Below are 25643 nucleotides of genomic sequence, written 5' to 3'. Positions count from 1 at the left end.
GTTTTGCTGGGCAATCCCTCTACAGAGCCTGCAGCGCACTTGGCATCAAGGGAGTGAAGAGGAGAAGAGCCATCAGCAGCACAATGTCCCTGGATCAAGAGAGGAGATCCATTGGGAGCAGCGTAATGCTACCTGGAGACAAGTCAGGATCTGATCAACCTTGGTTGGGTCGCCTGTGCAAGGGTGTGTGATGTTGACCCGAAACACCCTATGACTCCAGGTTACATCACTGATTATGTGACCAGGAGCATCAAAATATGTATTCATTTGATTAAAAAAACAAAGAAACAATTAACAATTCCCTGTTCCTTATCTGTCGTGATTGGTTTTGAGGCTTCTTTGGTGCGTGACGTCACTCTGAGCCCTTCCCAAAACACCAAACATGGCGGAGAGTTTTAATCGTCATCTGAAACCAGTAGTGACCACCAACTTCAATGACAGTAAATAGCATTGCTGCTGAGGAGGCCTAGCTAGCTAGCTACAGTGTTTGCATAATCTCAGCCGTTTCCTTGTAAAACAGAAATAGCATTTTGCTAGCTAGCTAATGCGTTAGCTAAACTGCTTCTAGATTTGGGATCTCATGGGGGCTTCAGGAGCCAGCAGGTTTAAATTTAAAACTAGATCCGTGTTTAGACACCTGTGCACATGTGTTGCTATTCCTTGCTAGCTAGGGAGTTATTTGCCCAGTTATAGCGGATTTTTGGTCATCAAACAGGGTTTGTTTGGTCAGGAAATGTCAAGCGGGCTGTTGCTCAAGGAGAGAGAGACATTGCAGCAGCAGGTAGGCTAGCCTATAGAATAAACAATAATAAATAGATAGCCAATTCAAATCATATAATGTAGCCTAGTCTGGCTACTTACGTCGGTGTTTAACTACACTGAACAAAAACATAAATGCAGCATGTAAAGTGTTGGTCCCATGCTTCTTGAGCTGAAATAAAAAAAATCCTAGAAACTTTCTATACACACAAAAAGCTTATTTCTCTCAAATTTTGTGCACAAATTAATTTACATCCCTGTTAGTGAGCATTTCTTCTTTGACAATATAATCCATCCACCTGACAAGTGTGGTGTATCAAGAAGTTGATTAAACAGTATGATCATTACACAGGTGCACCTTGTGCTGGGACAATAAAAGGTCACTCTAATATGGGCAGATTTGTCACACAACACAATGCCACAGATGTCTAAAGTTTCGACGGAGCGTGCAATTGGCATGCTGACTGCAGGATGGTCTGTCCACCCAAGCTGTTCACGGAGAATTGAATGTTAATTTCTCTGTTTTAGAGAATTTAGCAGTACGTCCAACCGGCCTTTAGCAACACAGACCACATGTATTGCATTGTGTGGGCGAGCGGTCTGCTGATGTCAGCGTTATGAACAGAGTGCCCATGGTGGTGCTGGGGTTCTGGTATGGGCAGGCATAAGCTACGGACAACGAACACAACTGCATTTTTATCAATGGCAATTTGAATGCACAGAGATACTATGATGAGATCCTGAGGCCCATTGTCGTGCCATTCATCCACCGCCTTCATGTTTCAGCATCATAATGCACGGCCCCTTGTCTCAAGGATCTGTACACAATTCCTTGAAGCTGAAAATGTCCCTGTTCTTCCATGACCTGCATACTCATCAGACATGTCACCCACTGAGCATGTTTGGGATGCTCTGGATCAACGTGTACGACAGCGTGTTCCAGTTCCCGCCAATATCCAGCAATTTCGCACAGCCATTGAAGAGGACTGGGACAATATTCCACAGGCCACAATCAACAGCCAGATCAACTCTTTGCGAAGGAATCGTGTCGCGCTACATGAGGGAAATGGTGGGTTGCACCACATAGTTTAAGGTTTTCTGATCCATGCCCCTACCTTTAAGGTATCTAGATAGATTAGGGCTTAATGAATTCATTTCAGTTGACTGATTTCCTTAAATGAACTGTAACTCAGTAAAATATTTGTAATTGTTGCATGTTGCGTTTATATTTTTGTTCAGTATATTTAGCCATTAGCAGAATGTATTATTGTCATGTCCTATGTTCTGTCCCTGTTTTGCTGTATGATCTCACTCTCTCTCCCTACTTTGTGCGCGGAGTGAAGGGAGAGACTCATTCTGAAAGTGCAAGCACATGACAGTTGAGCAAGATTTCAAAATGTAATCGCAGCTTAAACACTGTTTTTAAAACAACTACTGTTACTGTTTTTAAAGAGAGGAGAGTCTTAGCTTTCGGTGAGTAGAAATATTACATTTAAACGTTCAATGTCATGTCAGATGTCCTCTTTTGTTGGCCTAGTCTTGTTAAATGTTTTTAAAATATAACGTAGGGTATGTGGGGCGAACAGAAAGAGGATTCCAGACTGCGTAGCTCAAAGTAGGGGGTTCTATGAATTTAGTAGGTCACCTAGCATTTCATGCACCCTGTCTTATGAAATGGTGTCGTTAATAAAGATCATTGTTTTCTATATCTGTGTTGAGTGTTGGTGTCCTAACCTCGCTGGACCATACCATACCGGTCAAACAAAGATGGTGGCTAACAGTACTCTGCTCAATCCAGTACTTGCCCCACCTATCAGGTGGTCTAGCGAGCTTTATTACACTTGTGGGATATACACTATATGTCAGACCATGAGGACACAAACTTAGGCACAGGTGCGGCCCAGATTGCAGCCCCCGTCCCATATAATGGTCAGCCCCTTCCCCCCAACATGCAGTCGGTGCACCCTGTCTTTATGCCAGAAACATTTACTGGTATGGGGCTGGAATGGTCTGTTTGGGCTGGACAAAAGGTAAACAATTGGAATTATGGGCTCAAGTTAAAATATGTCTTTGTTACTATCGGGGCGGGCTCGAGACATTTCTAGCGGTCTCTCCGTTGAGGATAGAAGTGACTACACACAGTTGAAAAATGCTATTGGGAAATGTTTAGACCCTTGTGACAGTCACAATGGGAACTGTGCTAACTTCCTGGCTAGGAGGAGGCTGCATAACGAAACAGCCCGTGAATTTGGTAATGCTCTACGTCGGTTAATGGAGAAAGCGTACCCAAAAGCAGATGCCACTACTCTGGATATGTTTACACGTGATCATTTTATTGATTATGTATGTAGTGGGGACTGGCGTGTCAGTCTTCGGTCTGCTAGGCCCGCTACTAGGGAACAAAGCGGGTTTGCTTATGACCGAGTGAACAGAGGCCGAAGCAAATTCTGCTAGGAATGTGGATGTAACCGTCATATGAGAAGAAACTGCCCCTACCTGCCGGGAAACTAGAGCGGGTGTGCACGGCAGGCCAATTGCTCGCCCCCCTTCCTCCTTCTTCTAGACTGGCCTCTCCATGTGACAAGAACTAAGCGGGTGGGACTATCGTCTACCAGTTGATACCGGGGCTCAAGCTTCAATTGTTTCCATACCTAAAAATAACTAATGGAGACACTGAGTTGATGGGATACCAGGGCTAAGTTGCTGTAGCTAATGGGTGGGAAATTGAGATCCTGAGCCGTTGGCAGACCATTTGTCAATTTGAGTCTTTAGCTGTAGTTACTGAATTCTTATGGTGGATATCCTGCCCTAAGACATTTTGCTTGGCACTGACTTTCTAGCTACATTTGGGGATGTGATTGATATGGAGGAAGATGATACCGACTAATGGGAAAGAAGCTACCTCTCTTGTTGTTGTATGATGCTAACCAACCCAAACTTGTTACTGTTCACTATGATACAGTAGTCTCAACCCACTGCGAAGTAATTATCCCGTGGGCAGTTGAAGGTCTTCCCAAGAAGTACACCAAAGGTATGCTGGAACCCTCTTCCTCTTTGCTCAACCATTGTGATGTCAAGGTGGCTCACGTCTTGTGTACAATTGACCAGGGGGTTATGCCAGTACGTGTAATTAATATGACTGATGAGAACCAGATTCTAAAATGGGGCATGGAAATTGCCACTCTGTTCACTGAGGTGGAGGTAGATAGTGAAACAGTGGACTTCGAAAAGCGGAGTGAAGAGGGCATCACCCCTTCCTGGTCTGTAAACACCATTGTGGTGCAATTTAGTTTGGAAAAGAGAGGTTTTAAATGCGCCGAACTTCATTCCATTCGTGAACTGCTCCATCGGCACACTTCTGTTTTTAGTACAGGAGATACGGATCTAGGGCAAACTCACCTTACGATGCATCAGATAGATACCGGTAACGCAAAACCCATTAAAATGGCCCCGTGCAGGATCCCCCTCCAACTGCGACAGGAAGTCGTAGACAACATTTAGCAGATGCTAAAGCACGGCGTCATCCGCCCCTCATGTAGCTCCTGGACAGCCCCTGTCATTCTGGTAAAAAAAAGAGACTCAATGATGTCACTGAGAAAGATGCTTACCTGCTCCTGAGAATTGACGATGCTCTTGACAGTTTGAACAAGGCTCGCTGGTTCTCCACCATCGAGACAGTCGGGTTGGACCCCAAAGACAGATCAAAAACGGTGTTTCCTACCAGATGGGGCTTGTTTGAATTCAATGTTTTCTGTTTTGGTTTATGCAATGCACCTAGTACCTTCCAGAGGATGATGGATGTAGTCCTAGCAGATTCACAGTAGACCACCCGTTTAGTTGATTTGGATGACATTATTGTGTCCGGTCGTACCGTTCAAGAACAACTCCTCTATTTGGATGAAGTTCTTTCCGAGCTGCACCAGGTAAATCTTGCCCCTCTCTGCATCAGCTTACTGAGAAAGGAAGACAGTTTCAATGGCGGGAAAACTGCCAGCGGGCATTCACGCAGTTGAAAGCTAGCCTCACTACTGCATCAGTCGTGTCCTACCCAGATCCTAACAAGACCTTTAGCCTAGATACCGATGATAACAATGAAGGAATAGGAGCTGTACCATATCAAAGAAGAAAGGATTGGAGTGTGTGGTAGCATATGCTTGTCGAGCTCTGACAAAGCAAGAATGCAAGTATGCTACAACGAAGAAGGAGCTGTTGGGCATGGTTACTTTCAAGAAGATACTTCAAACATTACCTCTTAGGCAAAGAGTTCATTCTGCGTACAGACCACATCTCCCTACAATGGTTGCACAACTTTCAAGGTTTAGAAGGGCAGCTAGCTCGGTGGGTGGAACAGTTGGCCAATTTTCAGTATAATATTGTGCACTTTCCTGGAAAGCAGCATGCGAGTGCAGACACCCTGTCGAGGCTACCAGCATTCTCTGCCGTGCCCTGTGTTGCGTCAAGCCCTCCCTCTGATCAGTGCCCTGTGGTTTGCGCATTGATGCATGTCAACCAGCTGGCATGGCTAGAACAGGAAGCAGGGGTGGGGGATCACATGGCAGAAGCCCAACAAGAAGACGCGGAAATACGCCTTCTCCTCTAGCTTACAAGAAGTACAGTATAGGGGACAAGCGCAGGGAGGTAGAGTAATCAAGCCTTAATATGCGCCAGTATGGGATCAGCTTCAGGTGCAAGGGCTGAGTTTAGTGCGTCCCCCCTTGCCTAATTCTGATGCCATTTGTAAGATACAAGTTGTCCTCCGCAAACCTGTGGCGCCTACAGTTTTGGACATGCTACAAAGCACAACAATAGGGGGTCATTTAGGAGTGCAAAAGCTATAGGGGAAAGCCAAAGATCGTTTCGACTGGCCGGGGTGGTTTGACAATGTAGAAAAATGGTGTAAGGAGTGTGTGGACTGCACGTCCCGTAAACCCCAAGGGCGGCCGTCCTGTGCACCCCTAAACCTGTCTGTCACCTCTTGGCCGTGTGAACGTATAGCAGTGGATATCTTGAGTCCCCTCACTAACACCGCCAACGGGAAAAGTGCATCCTGGTAGACTGAGATTATATCTCAAAATGGACAGAGGAGTTTGTGGATGTGTTGAACATCCATAAATCTCGAACCTCTGCTTACCATCCCCAGTCAGATGGGTTGCTCACGCGCATCTAGCACACGAGAGAGGTCATCTGGCCTCCAGCATCCACGAGAGGGGTCTTCCGGTCTTCTTCAGCAATGGGAGGCGCCAGCAGCGTCTCCTTCAATGGGAGGGAGGTCAACGGTAGCCCAACTTTCTCGGGGAGCACGAGCAGTGCGAGACCGGAAGCCACTAGCGTGGTCCAAAGTTACCACATGGCTTCGGAGTGACTCATGGACGGTCTTTTCCATCCAGGATGGGGGACAATGTGTTGAACTGGGATGTTCTTCTACCGTATGTCATGATGGTCTATCATAGTAGTGTTCATGCAAGTACCGGGTTCAACCCATTCAAAGTGCTGTTTGGTAAAGAAATTGTTCTTCTAGTCGATGTGATGCTTGACATAGATCACAGGAAAAATGTAACATCTGTCAGTGGATATGTATTGTGGCTGGATGACACTTTGTCTACATTAGTGCGGTCAGTGAAAAGACACCAAGCTAACTTTGATTTTCGTGCCAATTATCTATATTAATCAGTGGTTGAATTGGTTTGGGTTCGAAATAAGGCTAAGAAGCGTGGGGTATGTCCTAAGTTACAGAGGTGCTACAAACAACCTTTCCAAGTGATAGAGCAGGTTTTAGATGTCCTCTGCCGTATAGAACTGGATGGAGAGAGGTCCTGAAACTGTGGTGCATTTCAAACAACTCAAACCCTTTGTTCCTTGATCATTTGCAGAGACTCCAGTACGACCCGGCTGGGTGGGAGAGAGAGAGAGATTTCCTGCCCAACCTCGCAGGCCTTCCCGCCGACTGGAGGTCAACCCATGACCCAGTTGGGTTATCACAGGCCGGGGTTCCAGTCGGCTGTGGATTGTCCCGGAGAGAGGCTGTTCTGCATCCAGGGCTGCTGTTGCCAGCTGCATCTAGCACACGATAGGCGTCATCTGACCTCCAGCATCTATGAGACGGTACTTCCGGAATTCTTCAGCAATGGGAAGCACCAGCAGCATCTCTTTCAGTGGGAGGAAGGTCAACGGGAGCCCAACTGTCTCGGGGAGCATGACCAGTGCAAGACTGGCAGCCACCAGCGTAGTCCAAAGGTACCACATGGCTTTGGAACAACTCAGGGATGGTCTTTTCCACCCAGGATGGGGATAGTGTGGTGAAGCTGTAGGACAGCTTGTAAGGGAAGATATCACTAAATCATTAACTAATTGCTCACACCTGTGCCTGCTTACAAGACTCTGACCAAAACTCTGAGAAACTGATATAAGACAGAGCCGAGAGTGCAGGCAGGTCGTGGCAGGGGAGCTGTGCTTTGATGAACGCTGGACTTGTAGCCTTTGCAATTATCTGCATTGTACTCACCTTAACAGAGGGAGGTTTTGGCCAGTTCTCCTTAACCGTTCGGACAAGTAAAAAAATCTGTCTTACTTGTCTGAAGGACAAGTGGCAGAAAAAGTTAATGTCAAGCCCTGCAGATAATTCCACCATGGGCAACTGGCAACAAGAACTGAGCCGATGGACAAGGGGCAATGAAATGTGGTATGTAAACCTTATGTATGTCCTTAGAAGCTATGTGAATATAAAGTCACTGCAACCTTAGATGGCTGCACCAGACCAAATGGTGGCACTATAGATATCATCGTCACCAGTGCCACCATATGATACTAGAGCAATAACTATTGATCAAGTGGACTTTGTCTCATGCAAATAAATTATGTCAAATATTGTGATTAGTATATCTGTATAATCACATATCGTTGCCCATGTTAGGGAAAAGTGGATCTTTTATTCTGTAAAATCCTGTCCTGCCGCTTGCAGTCAGCGTACTACAGCTGTGAGAGTGTATTGAAGTATTTAGGAACGCTAATGTGGAGTGAACCAACTGAAATTTAAATCAACATGGTAATGCTTTTACTGACTGCACATAAAGGAAGATAGATCCTACATCACAGAGGGCTGGCTTTGTTATCCAACTGATCTTGTGTCCTTTCTGTCATCCTGTGAAACCCGTTCATTGCTGCTCGCAGGTATCTTTTTTCTGTCTAATGTCCATATTGTTTTCCCCTTGGAATATTGTTCTGTTTCTCTTGCACAATGTCTAATTTTTTATTTCTCTGCTGGTCAGGGAGATGCTTTACAATTGGTCTGTCTCTCTGTTGGTAATAAGCAACTCAGTTAGTTGTGAGCAAGTTCTTCTTGTTGGCGAGGCTCCCTGTGCGTTGTCAGCATTTGATGGTGCGCCTGTCTATCAATCTCTCCAGTGTTAGGTCTAGTGTTGGGTCCAGGACGGTGGGCCTCAAGGGTGGTGTGGTCACCTGCTAATGAGAGTGGCCAGTAGGGGGAGCAGTGCTGCTGTAAGGGGGGCAGAGAGGCCTGCTGCTCCTCCACACTCCATGGCATTCTCCTGCATCAGACACATGGGGCATCACAGGAGTTTCAGACCATAGAAATGAATTAATACATACACTATATATCTATATGCTTCAGACAATATACAGATGGTCACATATATGCTTAATGTCATGTTATTAAACACTCATAAACAGGCGTTCTTGTACTTTCCGTGTAATCACAGAATTGTGACGCAGACGCACACATATCTACACACTGCGTACCTCGGGGTGAAAAGGATGACACGATTCTGGCCGCTTTCTGTCTTTCTGAAACTTCAGCCTATCACATTTCAGAGACTCATTGTGTGCAGAGGGGTTAAGGATAGAAATACTGATGATGAACCACACCTCAGACACCTCAGATACATTTAACTGATACTGTGGTGACCGTTTCTGCAACATCATTCTAGCATGATGAGACAACCAAACCGTAATGCACGCTTCATAAATACCTACATGTATGAGAAATGTATTAATACCTCTGACAATGAAGAAGCTATTCACGCTCTCAGAACACTAAAGTCTAACTTCAGAGTTCACTTACAGTTAACTTACAAAACCCATCTACTTACAAAACATTTATACTAAAAAACACTCACAAAAGCTTTGTACTAAAAATACACTCAAACTTATTGAGGGTTAGTAAAGGATATACATCATCTCAATGGGATCCATGGAAACCAGGGGGGCAGAGCTGCAGTCACACTTGTTGTCCACGACAACCATGAAGAGATTACTGCTGGGAATCTGCTGAATTACAAAAGATCTGAGTTGATTCAGTTGATGCTTTTAACATAAGGCTAGTCCCCTATTTTCTCCACTTCCTATCTGACTGACGTGCCCAAAGTAAACTGCCTGTTGTTCAGGCCCTGAAGCCAGGATATGCATATAATTGGTACCATTGGAAAGAAGACACTTTGAAGTTTGTAGAAATGTTAAAATAATGTAGGAGACTAACACAATAGATATGGTAGGACAAAATCCATAGAAAAAACAATGTTTTTTTTTTAGAGAGCCCATGCTATTACAATGGAGCGTATAGGGAAATAATTAAATCTAGCTCCCAGTATGCAATTCCTATGGCTTCTACTGGGTGTCAGTAGTCTTTGTGTCACATCCTGACCAGCAGAGGGAGCAATTGGATTAGTTTTGGTCAGGATGTGGCAGGGTTTTTGTGTGTGTGAATGGTTGTGTTGGTGATTAGGATTCCCAATTGAAGGCAGGTGTGTTGAGTTGCCTTTGATTGGAGTCCTATATAGGAGTGTGTGTTTGTCTTTGGGGTTGTGGGTAATTGTTTCTTATTTAGTGTGGTTGCACCTGACAGGACTGTTGGCTGTCAGTTTCCTTGTTTTTGTAGAGTGTTCTTTCTATTAAATTCAAGATGACGAACACTAACTCTGCTGCATTTTGGTCCTTTCCTGAAGACAGCTGTGACACTTTGTTCAAGGTTTCAGGCTTGTTTCTTCCTATCTTGGCATGTTGAACGAGTGGATTACTCAAATCAATGGCGCCAACTAAAAATACTTTTTGGGATATAAAGAAGGATTTTATCTAACAAAATGACACTACATGTTATAGCTGGGACCTTTTGGATGACAAATCAGAGGAAGATTTTCAAAAAGTACGTGAATATTTAATATGACAGTGCAGTTAGATTAACAAGAATTTAAGCTTTCAACTGATAGACGCTTGTATGTACCTAAATGTTTAATATCCATAATGTTTATGATTATTTATTTGAATTGCGTGTCCTCCAGTTTCACCGTAAATTGTCCCGCTAAAGTGGCACCTATCTCAGAACTAACACATGAAATTACCCTGTATTGTGTATACACAATCAACACACAGGTTAAGTGAGTTTATCGGTGCCTAATACACAGGTAAGGGAACTGTGTTACAAGTACCTGGCACAGCCCTCACAGTCGATGTTTCCCGTGGTCTCTTCGATGGTACGCTCAGAGACGAAGGCAGGGTACTCCGTGTCACATGGCACCATCATGGTCTTTCCCCTCGACCTTGTTGTGTTGTGGCCATAGACACAATACATCGATTTTTGGAACCTCTTACCCTGGCAATTTGAGTGGTAACTCATGGGTACACTAGCAATGGATGCCAGTCCTGATTAAAAGGGAACTGCCGTCCATGGATTATATGTATATATTTGGTTGCAGTTGTCTGTTTGCACATGTCAAAACAAAAATCTTGGGAAAAAACAGTTTGTAAACCAAATGCCTACTGCTGAAAATAGAAGACTGACTGTAGAACCAATATAATTCTCAACTCCCATTTTTTAGTGACCAGCAGCACTGTTTTTCAAAGTAGCTCATCTTGAGATAGGCTATTGCCAAGAGGAGCGCATTGGCCCTCACCGTGAGTAGTAGCCTATGGCTTCATCATTACGTGAGTCAGTGTGCCACTGGAAATTGTATGTAATTGCTCAATGTAGTAATATATAAATAAAAAACACAATTCAAACAGGAAAGCTGCTTTAACATACTCAATTAGAATTGTTGGGAAGGAAAACCATTTCACTCATGTTGTAAATTATAGGTCATATTTCATAGAAATCTGGAAACACTGGGCATTTACTTTAAGAAGATTTAGACATGCATGGGTCACTTACCCGAAACCTCCCCTGTGCGCCGTTTGCTATCGAGTTGGTGTCCTCACCAATACCCCGCCCTCGGTTCCTTTTTTGGGGGTCTTGTGTGTCATGTACTTCAACCTCATCAGGTCCACAGATGGATATTTCTCTGTTATGTAGCCGCGAATGGCCTGCGATGAGACCATTCGAGAGTCCAACTCGCTTCTTTAACCATCACCATCGTAGGTGGATGAAGAGGAGTTTTCCGTGCCACAGCAGGTGCTTGTTGGATTCTAACAATGAAATTGACAAATGTATCAACCGTAATCTAACCAAATAGCCGTTACTTCTTCGGCGGCTGCTGCTTTTTTTTAGGAGGCATGATCAAACGGTTAATTTCAAAGTTAGGCTATATAAAAACGTTAGTTTAAAAACAGCAACTGCATTCTCAGCCTACACACGTTCAATGTTATGCACTTCAAGCAAAGCACGCGGTTCATCTGAACGGGCGCTGACATTTAGGTACCAGTCAGAGCATTCAAGGTAAACTGATCAGTCCGAGTAGTGTGAACTCGCTTCTTCTCTCCTCCGTTCCTTCCTTTCCTTCGCTGCTCTTGCATATTATTAAACATGACTCACCTAACATAAATGAAATATGAAAACCCTTCTACATTTTAGAGATCATCAAACTCTCCACTACAAATGCAGGGTTTTTGTAGTTAAACTTTGTGCAGCTGTAAAAAAGGTGAAACAAAAAGTCGAAGATAAATATTTTTCTCAGACAGACAAGTTAGTTTGTTAGTTTTAAAAATCGAATTGCCGGCAATAATGATACAAAATAAAATATGTTAAAGACAGTTAGCTTTAGATCATATTGTAAAGTGGTTGTTCCACTGGATATTATAAGGTGAATGCACCAATTTGTAAGTCGCTCTGGATAAGAGCGTCTGCTAAATGACTTAAATGTAAAAATGTAAATGTATAATGACCGATAAATGATTCTGAATGTTCAGCCTCCTTGTCCTCTGCAACATGACATTAGCCCACAGTTGTCATATGAGACATGTGGTTTTCCTGTGAACAAGCACCACATCTACTTTTCTATTGAAACATTTATTCTTTGTCCCAGTCACAGCCACCATCTTCTGTGAAGTCAGACTAACAGTATGTATGTAGCTGTCTAAATAATGACCTTGTTCATCCCTGATATGGCTGGTCGTCTGTTTTTGCTCATCCTCCTTTTCGGTGAGTTATTTTTCCGTTCCAAGTTCCATCATCTGTTTGTGCTACAGGATATTCCATTCTTCTTTCCCCTCTTTTAGTCTTTTACTTTAGGAACTCTTAATATTTCAACATATTATGGTTATAATAAGTGTGTCTTATTCCATTGATCATCCTATTAATTTATATTTCTCTGTCATTATTGTACATTTTGTTCAGATAAGAATGACCACTGCTTGATAACATGGCTGTGAATGCATTCCAGGCTATTCTGCTTCGCCAGCTTGTGTAAAGTGTTCCCATCTCATGTTTTCTTATTTTTCATAATGGCTAAAAGAGCATGATAATGACCCATGTTGTTATGTCTAGATACCTTCCAGTACATCAAAGCCAAAGGTCAGTATCATTATTATGAATTTAAAGCTGCATTATGGAACATTTTGGGATACCAGACAAAACAACGGGTTACCAAAATATTCAAATAGTGATTGAAATATTTTCAATAAAAACGTTATTTTGATGAATTCATCGGAGTCAACATGGGTCAGCATCCCAATGGAATGCTTTCGACACTTTGGAAAATCCATGCCCGACTGTTTGGTATACTCCGTGTAGTCCCGACACAAATCTAGGGTTGGTACCCAAGCCAGCTGGTGGATCATTCTAAATGTTCCGTTGCCAGGATGGCTGTCAATGTTATTATCCCTTGCTTGCTAGCTAGGCAACTTTGTCTAACACAGTCACGTCAAACAGTGCAGCCAGAATAACAGCAAAGAAGCTGCATTTGCATTTGTTTAAGCTGTTTTCTATAGATTTTGTTGGGGGATACATCCATAACAATGAGCTAATGACTCGATGCGAGATTTCGCCTGGTATAGAAAATGTGCTCTCTCTCCAGGACACTATTCAGAGGAGTTAGCCAATTACAGTACACAGTTAACATAATCACTTTAAACTGAAGCTGGAATGACAGTAAACTTGCTGCATTTTGTGTTTTTCTATTGGCATTTCTTTGAATATATCCATAATAATTATACTGATTCCTGATTTTGACTGGCTGAGAAAAGCTGCCAAACTGTCTCATCCCGACACATTCGTTCATTACTATGTGACAGCTGGAGATGATCGGATTTCAATATTGAAACAAGGTTGCAAATGTCGGAGACAGACAGCAAGGTTAATACAAATCTCCGCTGTTGAAAACCAAATGCTAGTCTAAAGTAAATGGGATATAATATCTAAATTCTTTTTACAGTGGAGATCAAGTTTATAAATTGCCTGGCTGGGCTGATGAGATGGTGGACTGAGCAGTCAAATGGAATAGTGAATAGACTATTTTTTGTGTTTGCAAATGTTGCACGCATCGCTCTCGTGCGGCAACGTTTACAAACACAAAAAATAGTCTATTCACTATTCAATTTGACTGCTCAATCCACTGTGGTGACAGAACAAAAAAAAGACTCTATTTACATGTTGCATATGAGTGCATTTCACACTACTTTGGATTATCATTGGAGTTTAAGGCTCGTATGAATGTCCTGCTTAAAATAATGTTTCTGTCATCATTGCAAATCAACTGCATTATACTTAAAATAACTTAAACTTCAACCAGTAAAATGTCTCTTTTGCTATGGCTTTGTCAGTGAGTGATTAGCATTCTAGCGAACAACTTGCTGCATCCAAAATAGTTATTTTACAAAGATCACAACCAAATATAATCTCAGTGACTGTTCAAGCAAGAATCAAAACATCATTGTCAGCGTAGGTGAGCCCCCCAAAAGTTATTTTGTTTAGAAGTAATAAAAACGTAAATCTAGGCTATGTTGAATGGGAGTAGATGGCGTGGCTTTCTTACTGCAGCCAAGAGTCACGCGCATCTGTACGTGATGTCAGTGTGTCGTGCACTGGAAAGTATGGAATGCCATTTGGGTCTAATAACACTATTTGAAGCGTAAAATAAGCTTGTTGACCAATCAGGACCTGGATATGACTGTACGCCACATAATCATTTAACACGTTCGTTAGTTTTTTACGTAGTATTACATATTGATTACACGATCACTTGTTTTTCATATGTCACAGCGATTCACCGATATGTATGATGCTGGTAAAGCGCAGACACACCTCCACAAGCTCTGGGACAGTTCTGGTCAGAAAGAAATCCATCACTTCCGTTGTTTGGCTGTGCCCATATAGCAACGTTCCACAATGAGCATATGTCCTGGTGGAAGGATGAAAATAAAACACATTTACTCAGAACAATAATACGTCTTTAATGAAAGACATGTTCTTAATCTTTTGTTTAAATGTTGGTATCCGTTTTACAAAAGCAAAATGCCCATCGAAGCCGAGGATTATTGTGTGATAACTCCCTCCTAAGGGCTGTTCCTGCCACGGGTTCTCATTGTTTATTGTTAAATAGACAACAGTGTCTTAATTGTTTTCTCTTTCAAACTCATATAATATTAAGTGGTACATTATCTGTATGTGTAGTTAAACAATGAAAATGTATTTATAATTCAATTAAAAAATACACTCCATCATCCCTCTGTTGTCACAGATCTTCCTCAGCCCAGTCTGACAGTGATTCCTGCAGTCATCAAAGAGAGAGACTCAGTTCAGCTGAACTGTCAGACTCCTTCATCTGTCTCTGAGTGTTACTTCAAAATGGAAGGGCAAGTGGAATTCACCCTACCATCACCCTGTCAACAGACTCTCACAGGAACACTACTGGTGAGGTGGACAGGTCAGAGTTCACCAGCTGAGGTCAAAATACAATGTCAGTACAGTGCTACAGGTTCACAGTTTAGATCCATGTTCAGTGAGCCTTCAACAGTCACAATTCAGGGTAAGAAGACTATTTGAATGGTTGTAAACAATGTACTGTTGTGCCATCATTACCATGTTCCTCTTGTGATATGTTATCATACTGTGTGTTGTCATACGCTAGTACATGAAACAATCAAGCAATATATTATATCTCCTTAATTTCCCATACTGTCACTGCATGAGGTAATGGACTCAAGATCCTTAAGTCTGATATAACAAGGAGGGACTAGGCTATCAGTAAATTTCTCAAAACTGCTAAATGCTAAATTCCCCTATTCTCACAGACCTTCCTCAGCTGACAGTCATCAGAGAGACAGAATCAGTTCAGCTGAGTTGTGAGACTCCTCCATCTCTCCCTGTGTCTCACTGTTACTTCTACATAGAGGGGAGGAAGAATCTTCCAGACTCATTGTGTACGCAGACAATAACAGGAACTCAGCTGCTGAAGAGGGCAGATCAAACATTTCCAGTTGTGGTCAAAGTGAAGTGTTACTATGCTGTAGGGAAGTCTCACACATCTCCGTTTAGTAACTCTGTCTCAGTCACTGTTCAGGGTAAGTAGGTGGTTTAAACAATGATACACTTCACTGTTATACCATATTAATTATGCTCGTTCTGAAAATGAGAAGAAAAAAAATAGAAAATGAGATGTATTTCCTAAACGTCTTCATTTCACATAATGATAGGGTTCACTGTACTTTGTACAAACATAAATGCTGACATAGTTGAACATTTGATTAAAGGAGTATCCATACTATTAGTATGTATGGATTACCTGTAATGTTTTTTAAATGCAACTTTGAAAGAGACACTATTCTCCTGATCTCACAGACCCACCTCCTCCCAGGCTGACAGTCAGTTCTACAGTCATCAGTGAGAGAGACTCAGTTCAGCTGAGCTGTGACTCTCCTCCATCTGTCTCTGTGTCTCAGTGTTACTTCTACACAGAGGGGAGAGATCCTAAACCCTCACCCTGTACGAAGTCACTCACGGGGACTGAGCTGCTCTCGTCGGCAGGTCAAAGTTCATCTGCTGAGATCAAACTGAGATGTTTTTACACAGTAGAAACTCACTTTCCATCGATGCACAGTGGTTCTGTCTCTCTATCTATTCTTGGTAAGAAATTAATATTCAGATTGTCTTGAATGATTCTGTTAAAATCACAATTTCACCCAATGTCATTTCAAAATAGTTGTTGTGAAGACAATAAATCCATATAATATTTGAAATGTATATGTCAAAAGTAGAGTTCTAAGATCCCTCAGGAAACAACCACAGAGACAGGCCAAAGTACAATCAAAGGTTCTTTATAAACTCATCTTTACACAGTAATACACAGTATCACTACGGCCCTATTAGAAACGTATAAATAGGCTGGGATTTAGGGCTGTAGACTAACTAGAAGCAATGGGCCAAACTAACATAGAAGTTGATTCGCGATCGGTGGCCAATGTTCATTTGAGTCCTTCCGAGCAGGGTTTGTTCGTTCGGTTCTACCCGAGCAGGATTAGATTGGCTCAACCCGAGCAGGGATCAGCTCTTCGTCCCGAGCAGGGATTGTTAGTCGATGGCTGGTCTGGTAGTCGATTGCTGGTTTGGTGTTCAACGGCAGGTCACCTTCTGTCCCTCGCTCCTCACCGGCCTGGCTGCGTGGTAAAGTTGGGTGTAGCCTCTCAGCTGCGTCAGGCGTGTCCCCCGTGTCTGTAGTCGTGGGGGACAGAAAACATACAATTAGAGGATGTACTGGCCAACAATTGGGGACTGACTGTCACACTCACACGTTTGAAACAAGCACTTTCCTAGTAGTGCTTTGTGATTTGTGTCTTTCCTACAGCAGGGGACCAGGGGTCGAAAGGTCCCTGGTTCAGCTCCTTTTAACTCTAGTTCTGGGGCGTGTTTAGCAATTAGTTTGAGGAGGGAGGAGGTGATAGAATATTGGCAACAACTGTCTCAATGTCACTTTAGTCCATGCTAATCTGTTGAATCACAGCACATCATACAAGCAAGCAAAATAGTCCATGCGATTCAATTTGATTTCACACGTGAGAATGTAAGGAATTAAGTGAAAGGAAATAATTGTAGACACACAGCACACATGATTAAATGGCACTCATAAATATAAATGATATCAAATAAGACATGCTGATATGTAATATAAAGAGAATGGCAGGCTCTAGTTTAGTAAGTCAGTGTCACTTGTGACATATAAACTCATCAAAAAAGAAATGTCCCTTTTTCAGCACCCTGTCTTTCAAAGATAATACGTAAAAATCCAAATAACTTGCAGATCTTCATTTTAAAGGGTTTAAACACTGTTTCCCATGCTTGTTCAATGAACCATAAACAATTAATGAACATGCACCTGTGAAACGGTCGTTAAGACACTAACAGTTTATGGTTCATTGAACAATGCTCCGTTCATTGAACAAGCATGGGAAACAGTGGTTAAACCCTTTACAATGAAGATCTGCAAGTTATTTGGATTTTTACGTATTATCTTTGAAAAACAGGGTCCTGAAAAAGGGCAAAAAAATATTTTGCTGAGTTTATATGTCACAAGTGAAGCAATTAAGGTCACAGTTAGGACACTAAAGAACTTGGACCTTTCTACTGACTATGTGTCATGCCCTGGCCATAGAGAGGGTTTTTATTCTCTATTTTGGTTAGGCCAGGGTGTGACTAGGGTGGGCATTCTATGTCCTTTTTTCAATGTTTTTGTATTTCTTTGTTTTGGCCTGGTATGGCTCTCAATCAGGGACAGCTGTACATCGTTGTCGCTGATTGGGAGCCATACTAAGGTAGCCCTTTTTTCCCACCTTTCCTTGTGGGTAACTTTGTTTGTGGCACTTTGCTCTGTAAGCTTCACAGTCGTTTTGTAATGTTTATTGGTTTTGCTGGCGTTATTTCAATAAAGAGGAAAATGTAGGCTCACCACACTGCACCTTGGTCTACTTCATCCGATGGTCGTGACAGAACTACCCACCTTCAACGGACCAAGCAGCGTGGTAAGGAGGAGCAGAGGGTTCAGGACTCCTGGACTTGGGAAGAGATACTGGACGGAAAGGGATCCTGGAGACAGGCTGGAGAATACCGCCGCCCGCCAGAGGAGATAGAGGCAGCGAATGCAAAACGCCGTTTCTGGGAGGATCGGCTGGCACGGCAAGAGGAGGAAAGGCAGCCCCAAGATTTTTTTGGGGGGGAGGCACACGGGACGGTCGGCGGAGCCGAGGATGGAACCAGAGCCAGTCGGGGTGAAGTTGGAGGTGAGCGAAGGGAGCGAAGCAGAGACAGTGAAGGAGTTGATGGGGAGATTTGAGGAGAGAGCTATGAGACAGCTGCTGTGTTGGTGCATGAGGCACAACATTTGACCTACGGAGCGTGTCCTTGAATTGATGTCACCTGAGTCAGCTCTCCATACTCATCCTGAGGTGCGTGCTAGCCGTCTGGTGAAGACTGTGCCAACCCCACGCACCAGGCCTCCTGTGCGCCTCCCCAGCCCTGCACGTCTTGTGCTAGCTTTGCGCTCCAGACCTCCAGTGCACCTCCACAGCCCGGTGAGTCCTGTGCCCGCTCCACGCACAGTTTCCCCAGTTCGCCTGGAGAACCCAGTGCGGCTTGAGCCAACTCCCCGTGTTTACCGTGGCGAGCATTTGACTGGTCAGGCCCCGTGCTATGGGGTGATGCGCACGGTGTCAAGGCCGAGCATCCACAGGCCAGTGTGCTCGGTGCCAGCGTCCTGCATTTGCCGGGGGGAAGCGGGCACCCAGCCAGTAGGGGTGGTGCCAGTCCTGCGCTCGTGACCGCAAGTGTGCCTCCACGGCCCAGTGTATCCGGTGCCGTGGAGGCTCCCAGAGCCAGGCCTCCTGCAAGTCTCCCCAGCCTGGTGAGTCCTGTGCCTGCTCCCAGAGCCAGGCCTCCTGCATGTCTCTCCAGCCGGGTGTGTCCTGTGCCTGCTCCCAGAGCCAGGCCTCCTGCATGTCTCTCCAGCCTGGTGAGTCCTGTGCCTGCTCCCAGAGCCAGGCCTCCTGCATGTCTCCCCAGCCTGGTGCATCCTGCGCCAGAGCCGTCTGCCTGTCCAGAGCTGCCAGAGCCGTCCGCCTGTCCAGAGCTGCCAGAGACATCTGCCTGTCCGGCGCAGCCAGAGTCGCCCGCCTGTCCGGCGCAGCCAGAGCCGTCCGCCTGTCCGGCGCAGTCAGAGCCGCCCGCCTGTCCGGGGCATCCAGAGTTGCCCGCCTGTCCGGCACAAGTTAGGCAATTAAGGTCACAGTTATGAAAACGTAGGACACTAAAGAGGCCTTTCTACTCACTCTGAAAAACAGCAAAAGAAACATGCCCAGGGTCCCTGCTCATCTTTGTGAACGTCCCTTAGGCATGCAGCAAGGAGGCATGAGGACTGCAGATGTGGCCAGGGCAATAAATTGCAATGTCCGTACTGTGAGACGCCTAAGACAGCGCTACAGGGAGACAGGACGGACAGCTGATCCGGGATTGGTACATCCAAACATCACACCTGCGGGACAGGTACAGGATGGCAACAACAACTGCCAGGGTTACACCAGGAATGCACAATCCCTCTATCAGTGCACAATCCCTCCATCAGTGCTCAGACTGTCTGTAATAGGCTGAGAGAGGCTGGACTGAGGGCTTGTAGGCCTGTTGTAAGGCAGGACTTCACCAGACATCACTGGCAAAAATGTTGCCTATGGGCACAAACCACAAAAGCTGTTCTATTAGATAATTAAGCTGTTCTGTCGATATGACACCAGCCTCAACACCAATGTCTGGGATCATCAGCACAAGTAATAGAATGTTTGTGTTCATCTAGTGTAGTGTTTAGATCGTATCTATGCGCTGTTATACTCCTGCTGTTAGATAACATGGTGACTTCATTCTAGGAAGCTGTCAACAACAATCAACACCTTATCTGTCCTGAAAGACTTTATCACCTTATGAATTGGTCTTATCATCTCTATAATGAGGAGAAATATAATCTACCAGGGCTAGAAGCAATCTGTCCGTAGTGATTTTTATAGTCCTACTTTGCCCACTTTGAATAGACAAGTTATGAAGGTATTTCAAAAGGCCAACAACACCATGGTGATCATTAATACGATCATGAATAAAATGCTAATTTCATTAATATGTGTTTTCTCAGTGGGTTTGACTCCAGGTCCTAGATCTACTTTGCCTCCCAGCAAGACAGTGAGTCCTACAGAAGGTGTGTTGGGCCTCTAAATGACCATCTCTGCAAATAGTAATTATACAGTCAAGAGTTTAGATTACGGGGCTGTAAAATTAAGTGTCCCAAATGTGAATGTAAAACCTTATTCTTGTGTAGTCATATTGCTTCCCACTTGTTTCAACTGTTACTTCTACCTTTACCCCAGACACCACAGTGACACCAACTACCAGTAAGTAGATCCACCAATTTTAACTTTTTTGCAAATACAATATCTTTGTTCACATTTTCACTAAAGCTCTGATCGGTTAACAAATAGATGTATTCATAGCTGCTTGTAATTTCAGTCCAGATTTTTAACCACTTTTAATCCATCTGATTTGTAGGTAATCTGTAGAGTACTTCTCTCTTTCTGCTTATTGAAAGACCTTAGATATTACATTAATTTACATTTGTTCTTGTGTAATATGAGTAATCTCTTCTCACCAGGTTTGACCTCCCCTTTGACCCCTAGCACGGCAGTAAATCCTTCATCAGGTCTCTTAGTCATCCTTATCTAGTTAGCATATAGAATAAAACAAATAGAGTAGCTTTATCTTCTCCATGTTGAGTTTTTTCCCATCACAAATTTGCCTCATTACAAAAAGAGGTTGATATTTGATTGATTAAAATCAACCCATTTAGATGTATTTTTGTATAATCAGATCCAATGATTTGCTTTGCATCAGGGTCGACTGTTTGCTGTACTTTGACCACTGACACCCCAGCGAGTCCAACTGAAGGTAAGTATAGCCAATAGATTTAATTTAGTTTGCTTAATGTTTGTGTCTACTAAAGCATAAACCAGTTTTGCAAATATAGCCAAATGTAAATTCAGTCAGGGCTTTAGGATTAATCAAACAATTTGTCTCTTCTTAGAAATATTTACTTAACTCTGTAATTAAACTGTCCTTCTCTCTTGCATGTGCCCAGGGGGTCAAAGCTCCACAGAAAGTGATGTGGAATCAAACGGTAAAGAAAGCATTCTGTGTAAGTATCCTTTTCTAGCTGTCTTTTATCACACATATGAAAACAGAGCTGTGCACCTTTTCTTAGAAGAACAATAATGTGGTCCAAGAGCTAATGACCTCTCCCGTTGTCATCATGTCACCAAATAGTGGGGCAATTATGGCAGGCAGCAGTGGCTTCTGGAGTGGGCGTGTTCCTGGTAGGATTGACAGCTGTCTGTCTCTGCAGGAGGACCAGTGAGTACATTTGATTCTGCATAACAAATCATTTGCAAATTTACCGTGCTGACAATAATGTAAGTTCCTTTGGCATGGGTTAATTTGTCAACTCATTTTGATCATATTGTATAGATTAGACTATATTCAATATAATTAATTTAGCCTCATTTGTTTTTCAGAGAAAACCAATTCTCAGAGGTAAGAATTCCCTTGTGAATATGATGCAGATTGTATCAACCTTTAGTTCTGTATTGTCCATGATGAGATGTTCTTACCACAACCTTCTCATACTTTTATGTTGTACAGACCTACAACCAGACAGGATGATCACAGCCAATGTATGTTCCAAAACTAAATACATAAAACATACACACAGATACGACTTACAGAACTATATACACGCATTTACAAACACTGTAATTCCATTTTCATAGTGTTTCTGTTGTAGATGATTTGGTGTCTATGGGAGCGGTGAGCAGCGAAGTCATGGTGAGTATTCTACATTACAGTGGTATCTGTACACATATACCCCTCTGACAGAGGAGGCTGGTGGGATGAGTCATAGGAGGATGGGCTCAGTGTAATGATTGGAATGGAATTAATAGGACGGAGGCAAACAAATCAAACACATTAAAACTACGTGTTTGACTCCATTCCATTCATTCCATTTCAACGATTACAATAAGCCTGTCCTCCTATAACTCCTCTCACCAGCATCCTCTGCCCTCTGACTGTCTGATCTGAGGATCAAGACCTTAATGTTTCATTAGTAGTGCTTCAACATATGAATGTTCAAAGTTTCAAACCAACAGCTATATTTATTTACATATTTATATGGTCATTTATATTTATTACCAAATAATAAATGATTTCTTAATACATTAATTCATGTTTAACCTTGTAAATGTGTTCCTAAGTAGGTACAGAGTTTAGTCGTATGACTATTTTTGATCAAATAACCTACATCTTGCATTGGACATGTGTAGACCTCAGAATGACACAAAACCCACAAACACTTCCTGTGATACAAAGGAGGGTGCAGTTCATGTCACAAGTTAGAGATTAGAATAGACAGACAGTTTGATAGACTGGAGGATAAAAAGTCTCTCTTCTCTCTCTTCTTCTCCCTCACTCTCTACTACAGGTGGATTCAGGAGATGCTAGAATCGATTCTCAGATCACTTCTGTATTGTTCACGTTCACGCCCTCAGGTTTGTCCCTCAGATCTCGGGATCATCTGCAAGTGCACAGCTACTGTACATGCTTAAACTTTGGGCCTTACTTTATCAACCATATCAAAATGCATATATGACATTTAAAACAGAAATGAATGTGTCAGAGCATCTGTGGTGTGTGAGAATAGAGCTGTAGATCTGCAGGGTGGTTTGAGTCATGAGGAGAAGTGTGAAATGACATCAAGCCCTGTTACTTGCACTTCTTCTGTTTGGCTGTTAGTAACGCAATAGGGCAAACTCGACAAAGTAACACACATGCAATGTACACATGTAATATACACATGATCCCCCCTCAAACACACACTCATACATACATACACAACCTCTTACTCATGGAATTGTCTCTCTCTGTGATGTGCAGGTCCTGTTGATGTGGATACACAGACATTTGCAAATGAACATGTATGTACTGCACAAATGTCCTATTCATTGTATTATATTATATTGTTATATTATTATTATACATAGCATTGTTTTCACAGACAGACTGACTAGAGGATAAAAGTATCTCTCCTTCTCTCACTGTGTTTCATGACTTTCAGTTTAAGATTGGTGTTACATCCTCATAAAATACCCCTTATGAATTACATTTACAGTATTGTAGATTCGAAGCCCTAAAGTAAATATTTGTATTTTCTCTAGTCTGATACGTACCACGTATACAGCTCAATCCCCGACAGACCAGCAACCTCAGCCCAGCAGGATGGGTTGTACAGTCTTCTGCAGGGACACTGAAACTACACCTCTGGCTTTCTGTAGATACGTCTCTCACATCTCACACAAATACATTTTTTTATCATATGATATCCTTTGTTTATCACACATCCAGTTACTGTAAATAAGTTGCTTAACAGGTAATATATCTACTGTATTACACATGGACCACTGGTTTCTGTTACATATCTATCCATAATATCTGTTACTGTGTTAATATTTTTATTTGGGGTTTTTTGGAGGGGTCCGGGGCATACTCTCCTTTGAGCATTTTCTTATTTCTTTTCCCTAGTAAATGCTGAATCTACTGTATGTATGTCTATTATGTTGACTGTTTGATACCTCCTTCCATATTGAAATTAATTGTTGGATACAATTAATTTCCTATTGGGCAAAACATAATCCAAAACACAACCAAAACAAACTGCAAATGCATACAAACTCAACTTTGTTAAGTCACAAACTTGATGCATTTATTGGGTGCAAAGAATATAGGACCAAAATACATAATGTTTGACTATGTAATACAATATAAATGAATTTGTCCAAATAACTTCTTGAATTGGGGGGACTATATACATAAAGTGCTTTTATATCTAAATTGTAAAACATACAATACCTTCAGAAAGTATTCCCACCCCTTGACCTTTTCCAATTTTTATGTTAGAGCCTGAATTTAAAATATATGAAATTTAGATTAAAAATGTTGTCACTAGCCTCCACACAATACCGCATAACGTCAAAGTGGAATTATGTAAAACAATATTTTTTTTTAAGTGTCAATAAGTATTCAATTCCTTTATGCAAATCCAAAATAAGTCGAATAATACGTTGCATGGACTCACTCTGTGTGCAATAATAGTGTTTAACATGATTTTTAATGACTACCTCATCTCTGTACCCCACACATACAATTATCTGTAAAGTCGGTCAGTCGTGAAGTGAATTTTAAACACCAGATTCAACAACAAAAAAACAGGGAGGTTGTCTAATGCCTCACAAAGAAGGAAACTTATTGGTAAAAAGAAAGCAGACATTGAATATCCCTTTGAGCAAGGTAAAGTTATTAATTACACATTGGATGGTGTATCAATATACCCAGTCACAACAAAGATACTGGCATCATCCCTAACTTAGTTGCCGGAGAGGAAAAAAACCCCACTCAGAGATTTCACCATGAGGCCAAATCATTAAGGGACTGGGGAGTTTTTCAGGATAGATAAGAAATTTAACAGAGCTAAACACAGGCAAAGTCCTAGAGGAAAACCTGGTCGAGTCTGCTTTCCACCAGACACTGGGAAATGAATTCACCTTTCAGCAGGATAATAACCTAAAACACAAGGCTAAATCTACACTGGAGTTGCTTACCAAGAAGACAGTGAATGTTCCTGAGTGGCAGAGTTACAGTTTTAACTTGAATCTACTTGAAAATCTATGGCAAGACCTGAAAATGGTTGTCTAGCAATGACCAACAACCAATTGGACAGAGCTTGAAGAAATTTGAAAAGAATGATTGGCAAATGTTGCACAATCCAGGTGTGGAAAGCTCTTAGAGACTTAGAGACGCAGAAAGACTCACAGCTGTAATCGCTGCCAAAGGTCCTTCTACAAAGTATTGACTCAGTGGTGTAAATACTTATCTACATGAAATATTTCTGTATTTCATTTTTATAAATTAACAAAAAATTACAAAAAACATGTTTTCACTTTGTCATAATGGCGTATTGTGTGCAGATTGGTGAGATTGTTTATTTATTTAATAGATTTTGAATTCAGGCTGAATTAAATCTAAAATACTGGATTATGCAGCCAAATATATTTTTTGGGCTTCACTGTCCAAATGCTTATGAAGGAGAGTGTATGACCAATAAATTATTCTGATTATTCAGATACCCTTACTTCTGCAACATTAGCTCACGCTTGCTGTATGAGTCTGGGGTTTAGGTTTCTGCTCTCTGTGGTTTTGCTGTGAACAAGCTCCACATCTATGTCTCTATTCAAACAATCCTCTGACTCAGTCACACACCTTACTGTGAAGTCAGACTAACAGTATGTAGCTGTCTGACAAATGGCATTGTTCATCCCTGATATGGCTGGTCATCTGTTCTTGGTCGTCCTCCTTTTTGGTGAGTTATTTCTACATTTCTACAGTTTCATCATCTGTTTGTGCTACAGGATATTCCTCTTCTTCTCTCCCCTCTTTTAGTCTTACTTTTTACTATTTTACTTTAGGAACTCTTGATAGATCTGAATCTCATGGCTATGATGAGTGTCTTGTACCTTATTCCATTCGTCATCATATTTATTTCTCTCTATCATTATTTTACATTTTGTTCAGATAAGAATGACCATTGCTTGATCTC

General features: G+C 42.4%; 1 protein-coding gene and 1 long non-coding RNA gene across 4 annotated transcripts in view; one reads left to right on the top strand and one right to left on the bottom strand.

Moving 5' to 3' along the window:
• Positions 1-25643, top strand: part of LOC106565146 (mucin-3A) — an 89383-nt gene that overhangs the window by 36287 nt on the left and 27453 nt on the right. The window contains exons 1-5 of one of the 3 annotated variants that reach the window (XM_045692014.1): positions 11846-12121; positions 12467-12493; positions 14658-14945; positions 15211-15480; positions 15758-16042. The exons of 1 other annotated variant lie outside the window; for it this stretch is intronic. In XM_045692014.1, the coding sequence (XP_045547970.1) occupies positions 12064-12121; positions 12467-12493; positions 14658-14945; positions 15211-15480; positions 15758-16042 (928 nt within the window). In that variant the 5' untranslated portion in view covers positions 11846-12063. Of the gene's footprint in view, positions 1-11845; positions 12122-12466; positions 12494-14657; positions 14946-15210; positions 15481-15757; positions 16043-25643 lie in introns of those variants that run through there. One more of the 3 variants, XM_045692016.1, reaches the window with a different exon arrangement.
• Positions 8955-11804, bottom strand: LOC106565152 (uncharacterized). Its single transcript, XR_001319621.2, has 3 exons — positions 10916-11804; positions 10197-10307; positions 8955-9058 (listed from the first exon to the last, which is right to left on the bottom strand). It is a non-coding gene; the product is annotated as an uncharacterized lncRNA (long non-coding RNA).

Source organism: Salmo salar, chromosome ssa12 (genome assembly GCF_905237065.1).
Source record: "Salmo salar chromosome ssa12, Ssal_v3.1, whole genome shotgun sequence".
NCBI classification, from domain to species: domain Eukaryota; kingdom Metazoa; phylum Chordata; class Actinopteri; order Salmoniformes; family Salmonidae; genus Salmo; species Salmo salar.
Note: the sequence above shows the minus strand (reverse complement) of the source record. Positions and strands in the feature narration are given on the sequence as shown.